Genomic DNA, 14,384 nt, shown 5'->3' on the forward strand with positions numbered 1-14,384 from the left:
GGGGATTCGCGCACACACAGGGATTTATCGACGTCCTCAGGACCTTTTCAAACGTCCGAAATCGACGGTTCTTTCTTGTGACCAGCCTGGGCCACGCCACTGTTTGGTACACACATACCACTGGAGAGAAACAACAAACCCTGGACCCAACCCCCCAGAAAACAGCATTGGAAAAATAATGATCCGGAAAAGTATGATCATTCATGTTTGTTTGAGGAATTGAAATATGTTAATTGTCCATGCATATGTACTGTAAATAAAGATTCTAAACTTGCATATTGATTTTACACGTTTCATGATAATCTTTTGTATACAACAGGGACATGTTGAAAGCAGTGTCTGAGAGACTAAAAGATCAATGTTGAAAAAGACAGGTGTCAGACACAGCTTCGCTCAGAACTTTGTTTGTTCTCTCTGAGTAAGGTTTATCATCAACAACAACACACCAATACTGTTAATATCTACTGTAAACAATATGATTTAGAAAATATGTAAACTATAATTTAAACCAGTCTTGATCATCTTAATTCTCTTCATAAAGGGATTGCCATTGATTGGTTGAGGTGCACCTCAACTCTGATCTGGTTGTTTGAGGTCTACCTCTGCTCTCATCTGATTGGGTGAAGTTGTACTGGTTAAAGGGTTAAGAACCTGTTGCAACATGATGACCTATTCAATTAGACATACAGTACAACTAACTAATGAATAAATAAAAATACATTAATATAAAAATAAACTCATATTAATAGATTCACTTTTGATTCACTTTTGATTTAGAAATTGGCACAGATTTACTTTACAGACATTCGTTAAAAAAAACCAGATCTTCGTCTTAAGACATTGATGTTGAGGAAATACGTTCACGTGTGTGTGTGTATAAAGGTCTCTGTGTGTTTCTCAGGGTCCGGCAGCCTTGTAGTGGGAGGGGACTGTCTCCAAGGTGATCTCTAGACTGTCTATCTCTGAGCTCTTGGCATTGGGAACAGGGGGTGCAGTTTTAACCGGGGGTCCGGGAGGGCCTGGTGCATGGGGTACAACAGGAGACATACTGTCCTGTAGTGAGAGCTGCACAGTGTTGACGTTGACATGACAACGTCTCGGATACTGTTTAAAACACTCAAACGTATCCTGGCAGTGCTCGCAGGGGCATTGCGAGGAGCATAGCACTGCGTGGGCCGTGGCAGCAGTGGTCACCACATTGGGGGCGGAGTTTGATTCTGATCCCTGCGGGCATAGCCAGCGTAGCGTAACGGCAAGGACGGAGCGGTAGGAGAAGCGGCGGAGGTGGCGGACACAGCGACACTGAAGAACACAGGCCCTGTGGAGGGAGTGAAGGTCTTTAGACAGGAGGTGGCGGAAATTGGGCTTCAGCAACAGATAGACCAGAGGGTTGTAGAGGGTTGAGGACTTAGCAAACATGGCAGGGATGGCAAACGCCATCGGAGGGATGGAGTCCATGTGACCGAACGCTGCCCACATGGAGACCAGGGCGTAGGGACTCCACGCTGCGAAGAAACCAATACACACCGCCACGCTGAGCTAGAGAGGGGAGAGAGAGAGAGAAATGACCATTATTTACATAAAGGATTTATTAGTCTTGGTACAGTTTGACAATTCTGTTCTGAGTTAGGTGTCAAGGAAATGTATTCTTTGCTGCAAATGTGAAATATGAGTTTTCAAAGAGAGACAAAGCTACTGCATACCCAGCCCAGTCTGGGACCGTTAAAAGGTAAAGCTAAACTGTTCTGTCCTTTCTGGAGAGAAGCCTTTATTGCATAGTGATTGGAGTGTCGTAGCTGCATTGAGCCAGGTAGTTGAAACATATTGAGGAAATAGTCTGACTAACGCCATAGAGTTTCTAAACCCAGAGGCCCAACATCGCGATACTTCCGTGAACGCTTCGCGAAGCCGACAGACCAGACAAGGGTTTGGAAAGTCAATGGGAGAAGTGAACAATTATTCCTTAGTTGTTCATTTTCTCAAAATCTAAAGGCACAATGTAGATTCAAGCCAATGTCTGAAGTAGCTGAACATGTTATTACTCCAACCTTGAGAAAGTGACAAACTGACATGTTTTCATTTTCGTCAAAAACTACTTTATATCACAGTAGTGCCTTTGCCTTGGTGGCATGGACATGTGCAGTTCAGCGCGAGATGACCGTCAGACCAGATTACATGTTTCTTAATCTTTATTCAGTACTACAGTATCTTCATACTGCATCATGCTCTACCAACTGAGCCACACGGGACAGCAGACATTTAGTTTAATGCTGGAATCCATAATGGTGAAACTACCACATCGGATATTACAACAACAAAGAAGTTACTGCAAACACCGAACACAGTTTTCTTTCCCTCGCACATCATTTCGCGATGCTCCACACCTCCGCTTCGTCAAAAAATCTAAAAGAATAACAACGTAGGTGGGGCGGACAGTGGCACTGTTTCCCTACTGCGGATTCCATCTTTAATTACGTGTGTGTGTGCATCTATACCGTTACCTTCACTATGGTGGTCTGTACATTCCCCATGCGTGTCTGCTGTGAGACGTGTTGCTCCACTGCTCTCCGTGACTCCCTGACCGTGACCAGGATCTGTGAGTAGGCGGAAGTGATGACACAGCAGGGCAGAATGTAGCAGCAGAGGAACAGTGCCACAGTGTAGGACCTGGCCACACCGTCCCGGTTGGACCGCTGTAGAATTAATGAAAGATGATTTGTATTTTTGTGTCGAATAGCCCTTAGCGACTTACAGGATTATCTGACACATTTTCAAAGTAAGTTAAAATGTACAAAACAATTAATTCATAGCCTTTGGGGTTCCACTGACCACTATATATAAAAATAATAATCTAAAGTGTTGAATAGTAACAAAGACTCCATGAAAAAAGTAATAGACAGAACAAATAATAAGTAAGAGGAGACGAACCTGCCAGTCGATACAGCAGGCCGTGCCATAGGGCTCTGGGCCATATGCACCCCAATGGGCTAGAGGGGAACAGGCAAACACCAGGGCATAAGCCCACGCACACACTATCAGGATACGACCGTGGTCTGGGCTGAACCGGTTACCTGTGGGGGGGATCATACACAGTCAGCCATAGTATGGTAAGAATCAGTAACAGTGATGTTTAATGGTTATGCAGTCAAAAGAGCCATAATGCATTCATATTGCAGAAACACATAAACAGTCACAGGTATAGATGGTCTTGTTGTCATGTGGTCAGACAGTTGTAGAGCGGTCGTAGTTTGGTCAAAGAAAATAACAACAAGAAGAGATTGTCATAGTGTGGATCCTAGATGGTCATGTTGAGGTCAGCGGTGCTGTGGTCTTACCGTAGAGTGGGTAGCAGACCTTGAGGCAGCACACAGTACTGAGGATGGTCAGGGTGGTCAGACTGCAGATACCAAACAACACTCCACAGAAGGCATAGACCAGACACACTGTCTTACCGTACAACCACCTGGGAGAGAGAGAGGAGAGGTGGGGAGGTAGAGGGAGGGGAAGGGGGAGAGGCGTCGAAGGAGGGGAAGGGGGAGAGGCGTAGGGGAAGGGGGAGAGGCGTAGAGGGAGGGAGAGGCGTAGAGGGAGGGGAAGGGGGAGAGGCGTAGAGGGAGGGGAAGGGGGAGAGGCGGCAAGGGAGGGAGAGGCGGCGAGGGAGGGAGAGGCGGAGAGGGAGGGAGGGAGGGAGGGAGGGAGGGAGGGAGGGAGAGGGAGGGAGGGAGGGAGGGAGGGAGGGAGAGGGAGGGAGGGAGGGAGAGTGTTATTACTCAGATATTAAATCAGCTGAGTGAGTGTATGAATGTGTTTAATATGCATGTGCGTGTGTATGTATTTGTATCTAACCAACCTGTGGTAGATACTAGATGTCACAGCCAGGGGGTAGAGGCTAAGGGTCATGCCCAGGTCACTGACAGCCAGGTTAATGATGAAGAACTCTGCTGGTTTCAGCAGAATCTTCTTATTATAGGAGACATAGAGTAGTATGGTGTTACCCACCAGAGAACACACACCTGGGGGAAGGAGGGAGGGAGGGAGGGAGGTAGGGAGGGGAAGAGATGGAGGGGAAGAGAGGGAAGAGAGGGAGGGAGAGGGAGGAAAATGTTACTTTAAAAACCTTTATTGAGTTGACATCATACATAACACAAACACATTAAAAAACATTACAAATCTGGAGGCGGTCCAAGATGAGTAGCACTTTATAGGGAACCCGGCCCTCCTTCACAATAATCTGATTTAGAGTCCAACCACAATCAGCCAGCCAGTCAGCCAGCAAGTCAGTCAACCAGCCTGCTGTCTAACCAGTCAGTCGGTCAGCCAGTCAGCCAGCCAGTCCTGCCCACACAGAGCTCTCTGAGCCACCATCAATCTCGAGCGTATTGTTTTCCTGCATGCTGTCTGAGGGGGGATTATGTCTTTAAACGCTGCCTGTTCCTTTAATAAAGCCGTATTATTACACTAATCAACATGCCAGGGGATGTTTAAGGGGTACTGAGAGATACACATGTGTTGTAGTCCTCTGTAGCTCAATTGGTAGAGCATGGCGCTTGTAACACCAGGGTAGTGGGTTCGATCCCCGGGACCTCCCATACGTAAAAATGTATGCACACATGACTGTAAGTCACTTTGGATAAAAGCGTCTGCTAAATGGCATATTATTATTATTATTATTATTGTGTTTAGGTACCTTATGGGAGGTTAACGCAATTAACACTTGGAGACAAAGGGGTGATTAGTCACTAAGTTTAATCTGTTTTCTGTGTACACACACACACACACTAATCAACGTTCAACTGAACACAGGCAGAAAGGGAAAAAAATTGCCCACACTAAAGATGTCTATATCAGTCCGCTAATACAGGACTAGTAAAGGCCCAGTGGACTAGGTAAAAACTTAAAAACTAAATGTATTTGTATTTGAGTGTTTACCAGCATTTGTAACTTGAGTCTGATAATTATCTGTACAAAACAGTTAAGCTGATAATGCTTGTGGAATATAAAAAATACTTGCTTGATATGTTTTCCAGTTTCTTGAAATACTTTGCAAATGCAACTCATCCCTTTTACTAGATGCTCTTATCGAACCCACAACCCTAGTGCTGCAAGCGCCATGGTCTACCAACTGAGCCACATCACATCACATCATTACAAACCACTTAATGTCTCAATGTACTCAATTACTGTATTGTGCATTGTTTTTCTTTATGGTGATGGTAAGTCTACAGGTACAAACCTAGATGACCAACCTATGTACAATACAGTAATGTGCATTTACATTGTGGTTTGTAAGGATGGTAAATTAATACCGCACAAAAAGTGGTTGTTTTCCATGTTATTTGGTAAAGGAAAATATGTAATTTGATGTGGATGTTTTGTGTCTTTGCCCATAACTTTGCACCTTTGATGTAAATGTTTGAGGACAGAGTTTTGTTCTTTCTGGATCCATTAGAAGGACAATAGCAGAGAAAGGGACAGGGCTACAACTCTTACAATTCCAACTATTGAATCCTGCAAGATACTGTTCTTAATTATACAACTACCTTTCTTGCCAAAGTAGAGATGCTGAAACAATGTTTTTGCCCATGCTACAGACATCTATATCGGTCCGCTAATACCAGTAAAGGCCCAGTGCACATATTTTGTATTTTCTTTAGCATTTTAATTTTTTAAATATATGTTTTATTTATTCTGATTTTTCAAGGGGTGCTGCAGGACTTTACGGTAAGAGAGCCATTACCTGAAATGATAGGTCTTAATGTGGTTTATTTGTGAACCTTAGACCATAAAGGATTGAAACTGTAGGTTTTGGGACAGAAAGATACTTAAATTCCTGTTCTGTCAACCAATCTATCTTGTGAAATTATATAATGTATCCAAGTGAGCAGACACCTAAGGCAATTGTGACTAACTTGTATACAGGTAGACCAGAAAAGCCACATCCCTGATTGGTAGATGAGAGAAAATCCTGATTAGAAGCACCTGCTGCTCATCGGTTGTTCCCTACAAATGCTGTTTCGAATTCAATGTCTCTATAAGCTTGGCACATCTAGCCACTGGGATTTTTGCCCATTCTTCAAGACAAAACTGCTCCAGTTCCTTCAAATTGGATGGGTTCCGCTGGTGTACAGCAATCTTTAAGTCATACCACAGATTCTCAATTGGATTGAGGTCTGGGCTTTGACTAGGCCATTCCAAGACATTTAAATGTGTCCCCTTAAACCACTCAAGTGTTGCTTTAGCAGTATGCTTAGGGTCATTGTCCTGCTGGATGGTGAACCTCCGTCCCAGTCTCAAATCTCTGGAAGACTGAAACAGGTTTCCCTCAAGAATTTCCCTGTATTTAGCGCCATCCATCATTCCTTCAATTCTGACCAGTTTCCCAGTCCCTGCCGATGAAAAACATCCCCACAGCATGATGCTGCCACCACCATGCTTCACTGTGGGGATGGTGTTCTCGGGGTGCTGAGAGGTATTGGGTTTGCACCAGACATTGCGTTTTCCTTGATGGCCAAAAAGCTCAATTTTAGTCTCATCTGACCAGAATACCTTCTTCCATATGTTTGGGGAGTCTCCCACATGCCTTTTGGCGAACACCAAACGTGTTTGCTTATTTTTTTCTTTAAGCAATGGCTTTTTTCTGGCCACTCTTCCGTAAAGCCCAGCTCTGTGGAGTGTACGGCTTAAAGTGGTCCTATGGACAGATACTCCAATCTCTGCTGTGGAGCTTTTCAGCTCCTTCAGGGTTATCTTTGGTCTCTTTGTTGCCTCTCTGATTAATGCCCTCCTTGCCTGGTCCGTGAGTCTTGGCAGGTTTGTTGTGGTGCCATATTCTTTCCATTTTTTAATAATGGATTTAATGGTGCTCCGTGGGATGTTCAAAGTTTTGGATATTTTTTTATAACCCAACCCTGATCTGTACTTCTCCACAACTTTGTTCCTGACCTGTTTGGAGAGCTCCTTGGTCTTCATTGTGCCGCTTGCTTGGTGGTACCCCTTGCTTAGTGGTGTTGCAGACTCTGGGGCCTTTCAGAACAGGTGTGTATATATACTGAGATCATGTGACAGATCATGTGACACTTAGATTGCACACAGGTGGACTTTATTTAACTAATTGTGTGACTTCTGAAGGTAATTGGTTGGACCAGATCTTATTTAGGGGCTTCATAGCAAATGGGGTGAATAAATATGCACGCACCACTTTTCCGTTATTTATTGTTAGAATTTTTTGAAACAATTTATTTTTTTCATTTCACTTCACCAATTTGGACTATTTTGTGTATGTCCATTACATGAAATCCAAATAAAAATCAATTTAAATTACAGGTTGTAATGCAACAAAATAGGAAAAACGCCAAGAGGGATGCAGTGAAAATAATAAAAAAATAGAATAATGAAGAAAGCTTTATGCGACATCTTTTTCAGAACGGACCCATCACACCTTTTTGTTTGTCTAAGAGTGTGATAATAACAAGCACAACCATCATCATCATCGTCATCTGCAGGCAGTCAAAGCAGTTGAAAATGTGGCTAATTCATTCAGTAATACTGGTCTGATAGTAGATACAGACAGATCAACTAAACATCTTTATGAATCAACTATCCTCTTCCTCAGAACAATGACTGACTGTTTCCTTGTCTCAGTTTAAGTGAATGGCATGCGTGCGTGTATGCAAAAGAGAGAGGTAGAGAGATGTGAATGGTGTAAATGGAGCACTTAACAATAACATCAGAAACCTGCTGATCAGAAAGCTGTGTGTGTGTGTTCAGTGTGTGGAGGGTGAGGTGTGCACGTGCTGCCGGTGGCTGGGTTAAAAAGACTGAACCTAGAGGTTGATTTTCAGAGGGGGGTTCTACACACACACACACTGAGTCACCAGGAGACGATTTGTTGTTTTGTTCAAGGACAGGCAAAATTAATTAAAACTTCAACTTCGTAACCAGGAACTACTAACCAATGATCATGTAAGTGTGACTAATGTTAAACAGGCTCACTCCATTACTAACTGACTCAAAGACCCTCTGGAATAAAAAACTATTACAGGCAAGCATGAAAGCACATACACACACCTGATGGCCAACAGAGTAGAAACATGTGTCCTCCTGAGTGGACTGAGGGGGAAATTGAGCTCTGAGCCTCTGATTGGCTAACTCAGATCTTCCCTTAATTAATGAAGCCAATCTCCTCCTGTCACACATGCATGTCACACTCTGGGGTACAGTAGTACTTACCAAATATAGAGTAGACCATGGCCACCACCAGGTCAGCAGCCTCAGGGATGTTGGAGTGGAACGTGCTGTTATCTGCTAGCCAGCCCATCTGAGACAAGACAAACACACACACACACACAGTAAATACACACACAGTGAATACACACAAACATATTGTGAATACACACACACACCATGCATATATACCGATTTCATACAAACAGAAATATTCATTTTCAAACCCAGTAAAAAGCTTCCTGTCACAGTCGCACCTCTGTAGCATCTTTCCCCTGCTCTGTGCTTTGAGGGAAATTTCTGTGGGATTGTGAAAGGTGTAAAAACCTCACAGCGACTCACCTGATAATACTAGATCTGAGCCTTGACTAACACTCCTGACTCTACCTCAATGAAAAACTAGACTGAGCGTGAGAGATGGAGAAAGATGAGGAGAAGAGTTTAAGGCAGCCAGATAGAAAGTAATACTGCCCCCATGAAAATGAATAAATGCCTTTGGTAACTCTCACTAAATGTGGAGGGAATACATACATAACCTGTGTGTCTTGACCTGTGAAGTCCCATAGTAATAGCCCCATGGTGTTTCAATGGAAGAAAAATAAGCCTGATTTTCTCTTGCGTTGACCTAGCAGCCGGGGCTTTTGTGTGTCAGTGTGTGAGAGACCGAGAAACAGAGGAAGACAAAGATAGGAGACAGAGAGGGAGTATGAGAGAGAAAGTAAGAGCGAGAGAAAGTGAAAGAGAGAGACAGAGCAAGAGAGAGACAGAGAAAGATAGTATGAGAGAGGACAGAGACAGAGCGAACAGGGAGACAGAGAGCGAGACAGCTGGTACGGGGACTCTGTTCACAAACACAAACAGACCCGACAGAGCCCCAGGACAGCAACACAATTAGACCCAACCAAATCATGAGAAAACAAAAAGATAATTACTTGAAACATTGGAAAGAATCAACAAAAAAACAGCGCAAACTGGAATGTTATTTGGCCCAAACAGAGGGTACACAGTAGCAGAATACCTGACCACTGTCACTGACCTAAAATTAAGGAAAGCTTTGACTATGTACAGACTCCGTGAACATAACCTTGCTATTTTGAAAGGCCGCCGTAGGCAGACCTGGCTCTCAAGAGAAGACAGGCTATGTGCCTACTGCCCACAAAATGAGGTGGAAACTGAGCTACACTTCCTAACCTCCTGTCAGCTGTATGACTATATTAGAGACACATACAGTATTTCCCTCAGATTACACAGACCCACAAAGAATTTGAAAACAAATCCAATCTTGATAAACTCCCATATCTATTGGGTAAAATACCACAGTGTTCCAACACTGCAGCAAGATTTGTGACCTGTTGCCACAAGAAAAGGGAAACCAGTGGAGCACAAACACCATTGTAAACACAACCTATATTTATCTGTTTATTTATTTTCCCTTTTATATTTCAACTATTTGAACATTGTTACAACAATGTACATAGCCAATACTGTAACATTTGAATTGTCAATATTATTAAAACACTTTTGTGAGTGTAATGTTTACTGTTAATTTCTGATGGTTTATTTCCCATTATGTTTATTGTCTATTCCAGTTGGGGTACATGGCCAATCCACAGGTGGTACTTGAGAAGACTCATGAGGCCATAGGCTTACTGGTAAAATGCACATGATGGGGTACTTCAGGGGAACTCCAGCCAGAGCAAAATTCAGTTGGTGGTACAGTAACCGAAAAAGGTTGGGAACCACTGGTCTATTCGAATTGCTTTGGCAACGTAAACACGTTTCCCAAGCCAGTACAGCCCATTGAATTGAATTGAATTGAGAGAGAGAGAGAGAGATAAAGAGAGAACAGAGGAAATTGCCTCACCCGGTTCTCAGTTAAATGGATGGTTATACTTTCATATCAATGAATATGCAGTATACCAGTATAACGCATTACATATTAAAAACTATTATCTGAATTAATATAATGAACAGAGCATGGTAAGAGCATGAAATACCCACATAAAATATTCAGTGATCACTGACACCCCTTACTATACTACCCTTAAAGAAAAACCACACACACATGCACACAACCCTCTTAATGCAACAACTGTTCAAAACAGAGCAATCAAGCGCTGAGCAGCCTGGATCAAAAGCGCTCCCTGTCAGCGGTGCGGTTGGTTTGGTATTTGAAACAGAATGTAGTGAGTGACATGCTTATCTAAACGACACGCATGCCTAAATTTTTTTTTTGAGAGAAATAAGCTTTTTGTGCATATGGAACATTTCTGTGATATTTTATTTCAGCTCATGAAACATGGGACCAACACTTTACATGTTGTGTTTATATTTTTGTTCAGTATATTTCAGTGGGGAATGACTGTCCACTGGAGTGTGGTGCTGAACTTCGAAGTTCGGATTCCGTCGTTGTCCATTTGTTGTTATTTATTAGGATCCCCATTAGCCACAGCAAAAGGAGCAACTACTCTTCCTGGGGTCCACATGAAACATGACATAGTACAGAACTTTATTAGACAAGAACTGAACTACATCAATTTAAAACGTCACATAGCCTACATATCAGTACATACACACTATCTAGGTCTAATACATAATACAGTGCAAATTACAATACAAGATATACTGTATAAAATGGCTGTGTCTCTTCACAGTCCCCTGTGTGCAGTAAGGTGGGGGTTTTTATCCGTTTTTTGTATCCGTTTTTTTGCTAGCTTGAGTTACCTGGAGTGGCAGCGAGTTCCATGTAGTCATGGTTCTATTTAATACTGTGCATTTCCCAGCCTCTGTTCTGGACCTGGGGACTGTGAAGAGATCTCTGGTTGCCTGTCTTGTGTTGTACTGATGCCAATGTACCGAACTGTGTGCCAACTACTTGAACAGGCAGTTCGGTACCTTCAACACATCAATACCTCGAACAAAGACCAATAGTGAGGTAGTCAATTTCTCCTCAACTTTGAGCCAGGAGAGATTGACATGCATGTTACTGACACTTGCCCTCCGTGTACGTCTAAGTGTGATACGTGCTGCTTTGTTCTGGACCAACTGCAATTTACCTATGTCCCTCTTTGCCGCACATGACCACACAGCTGGGCAGTAGTCCAGGTACGACAAACTAGGGCCTGTAGGACCTGTCTGGTCGACTGAGATGTCAAGAAGGCAGAGCAACGCTCTATCATGGACAGACCTCTTCCCATTTGAACAACCATTGAGCCTATATGTTTTGACCATTACAGCTTGCCATCTATGGTTACACCCAGCAGTTTAGTCTCCTCAACTTGTTCAATTGCCACATTTTTCAATAATAGATATAAATGAGGTTTAGCATTGAGTGAATGATTTGTCCCAAAAATAATGCTTTTCGTTTTTTGAGATATTTAGCACCAGCCTATTGCTAGTTACCCATTCTAAACCTGACTGGAGCTCTATGTTAAGGGTGTCAGTTATTTATTTGTCTGTTGCAGCCGACATGTACACTGTTGAGTCGTCACCATACATAGACACCCAGGCTTTATTCAAGGTCAGTGGAAGGTCATTAGTAAAAACAGAAAACAATTGACTGGTGCTGAATCTCTGATCGCTGCTATTACATCTGGTCTGTTTACTGAAGCCACATCGGCCCTTTCACTCTTTGACAAAGTCACCACATGCAGTAAAGATTCATGATAACAAACGTACTACACCACAGCACTGCTTGACTTACTATATATAACTAACAATCAACAGGTGCTGTTTGGTGGTCTGGACACAAACTGTTCATTCCTCTTCCTTATTTTGTACTCTATCACCTAACCCTGTGTGTGTGTGTGTGTGTGTGTGTGTGTGTGTGTGTGTGTGTGTGTGTGTGTGTGTGTGTGTGTGTGTTGGCAGTGGGAGATTACTCAGGCTAAGATATATGGGCTAATATATTGACATCAACCTGTAATTGATTATTCGATACCCAAGCCAAATGTTCCAAAGCACTAAATTCTCTCCTGTCATTATGTCCAAACTCACTTACAATCTCTCTATTTATGTTAATTCTCCCCTCCTCCTTTAGAATATCCCCTCTGCTTTCTCATCCATATCATACTGTGCTGCTGTCACAGACTAAAAGGCATACATGTGTGCTGTGTACTGTCGCTCAGGCTGGGCTAGAACCAGGCAAGCAATGAGCTGCACCTGCCAGCCTCCCACAGTACAGTTGTAAAATAAGGTGTGCATCCCAATTGGCATCTTATTCCCTACATAGTGCACTACTTTTGACCAGGGTCCATAGGGCTCTGGTCGTGGGTTCTGGTCAATAGTTGTGCACTATTAAGGGAATAGGGTGCCATTTGGGATGCAGCTGAATTGTTTCACAGGTTGGTCTCCCGATGTGAGCTGATTTAGTGTAGACTGTAAATGTAGAGAATATTGTGGTCGGCAGTCCTGAGGCGGCAGGTCAGAACGTGTGGTACTGTACTGGAGCCGTGCAGAAAGCCTCTGAACTGACTTCCTCTCGGCGCGCGCTGCCTGCTCTCACTCCAACAGCAGAACGATAAATCAGCATGAATGGGCATTTCTGGAGCGGAGCAGAACGCCTCTGCACTGACTTCCTCTCGGCGCGCGCTGCCTAATCTCACTCCCACAGCAGAACGATAAATCAGCATGAATGGACATTTCTGGTCTCGTGAGATACGCCTGAAGCACTGGTGCGCAATGCCTTTATTATTCTACAAGAGAGACTGCGGCTAATGGGGATCCTAATAAATAACAATAACAAGTGGACAACGACGGAATCGGAACTTCGAAGTTCAACACCACACTCCAGTGGACAGTCATTCCCCACTGAAATATACTGAACAAAAATATAAACACAACATGTAAAGTGTTGGTCCCATGTTTCATGAGCTGAAATAAAATATCACAGAAATGTTCCATAAATTACGCCACTATAGCATATAACAACACTATAGCAACACTGTCAATATCTATTTTGTGCTTTTCATTTAAAACAAATCTTAAGGTTCTCCTGAATGACAGGCCAACGTGTCCTGGCCACCCTTTCAAATTCAAATCAGCATACATATCATTAATTATTTAGAAGGGTATTCAAGAAAACGAATAAACATGTTATTAAAGTACCGGTATACAATTGTTTTGCTATTTTCAAATGAAACATGCAAATTAGTTTGTTAGCAAAACCGTGCTGGATGTGATGCAGTGGTGGGCAGCGGAATGTGTTTTAATTATCCAAAAATGAAACCTATGGTTGCAAACAAAATGTTTATATGCATCATTATAATTGCCGTATTTTAAGAACAGGGACAGAGCTCTGCACAATTTTAAATACAGTGCATCCGGAAAGTATTCAGACCCCTTGACTTTTTACACATTTTGTTATGTTACAGCCTTATTCTAAAATGGATTAAATAGTTTTTTCCCCCTCATTAATCAACACACAATACCCCATAATAACAGGAATAGCTTATTTACATAAGTATTCAGACCGTTTGCTATGAGACTCGAAAGAAAATGAGCTCAGGTGCATCCAGTTTCCATTGATCATTATTGAGATGTTTCTACAACTTGATTGGAGTCCACCTGTGGTAAATTAAAATGATTGGACATGAAAGGCACACACCTGTCTATATAAGGTCCCACAGTTGACAGTGCATGTCAGAGCAAAAACCAAGCCATGAGGTTGAAGGAATTGTCCATAGAGCTCCGAGACAGGATTGTGTTGAGGCACAGATCTGGGGAAGGGTACCAAAACATGTATGCAGCATTGAAGGTCCCCAAGAACAGTGGCCTCCATCATTCTTAAATGGAAGAAGTTAAGAACCACCATGACTCTTCCTAGAGCTGGCCGCCCGGCCAAACTGAGCAATCGGGGGAGAACGGCCTTGGTCAGGGACGTGACCAAGAACCCGTTGGTCACTCTGACAGAACTCCAGAGTTTCTCTTGAGATGGGAGAACCTTCTAGAAGGACAACCATCTCTGCAGCACTCCACCAATCAGGCCTTTATGGTAGTGACCAGACGGAAGCCACTCCTCAGTAAAAGGCACATGACAGCCCGCTTGGAGTTTGCCAAAAGGCACCTAAAGGACTCTCAGACCTTGAGAAACAAGATTCTCTAGTCTGATTAAACCAACATTGAACTCTATGGCCTGAATGCCAAGCATTACGTCTGGAGGA

The 14,384-nt window shown here is 43.0% G+C and overlaps 1 protein-coding gene across 1 annotated transcript; it reads right to left on the reverse strand.

The window, feature by feature from the left end:
- Positions 1-278: 278 nt before the first annotated feature.
- opn7a (opsin 7, group member a) lies at positions 279-8,317 on the reverse strand (the record flags this gene model as incomplete). The annotated part of the gene is made up of 6 exons (XM_084163260.1): positions 279-1,539; positions 2,502-2,693; positions 2,929-3,071; positions 3,336-3,463; positions 3,851-4,013; positions 8,230-8,317. The coding sequence occupies 6 exons, from the start codon at positions 8,315-8,317 to the stop codon at positions 898-900; spliced, it is 1,356 nt and encodes a 451-aa protein (XP_084019386.1). The 3' UTR covers positions 279-897.
- Positions 8,318-14,384: the final 6,067 nt, after the last annotated feature.

This window comes from Coregonus lavaretus (genome assembly GCF_964263955.1).
Source record: "Coregonus lavaretus genome assembly, chromosome: 6".
NCBI classification, from domain to species: domain Eukaryota; kingdom Metazoa; phylum Chordata; class Actinopteri; order Salmoniformes; family Salmonidae; genus Coregonus; species Coregonus lavaretus.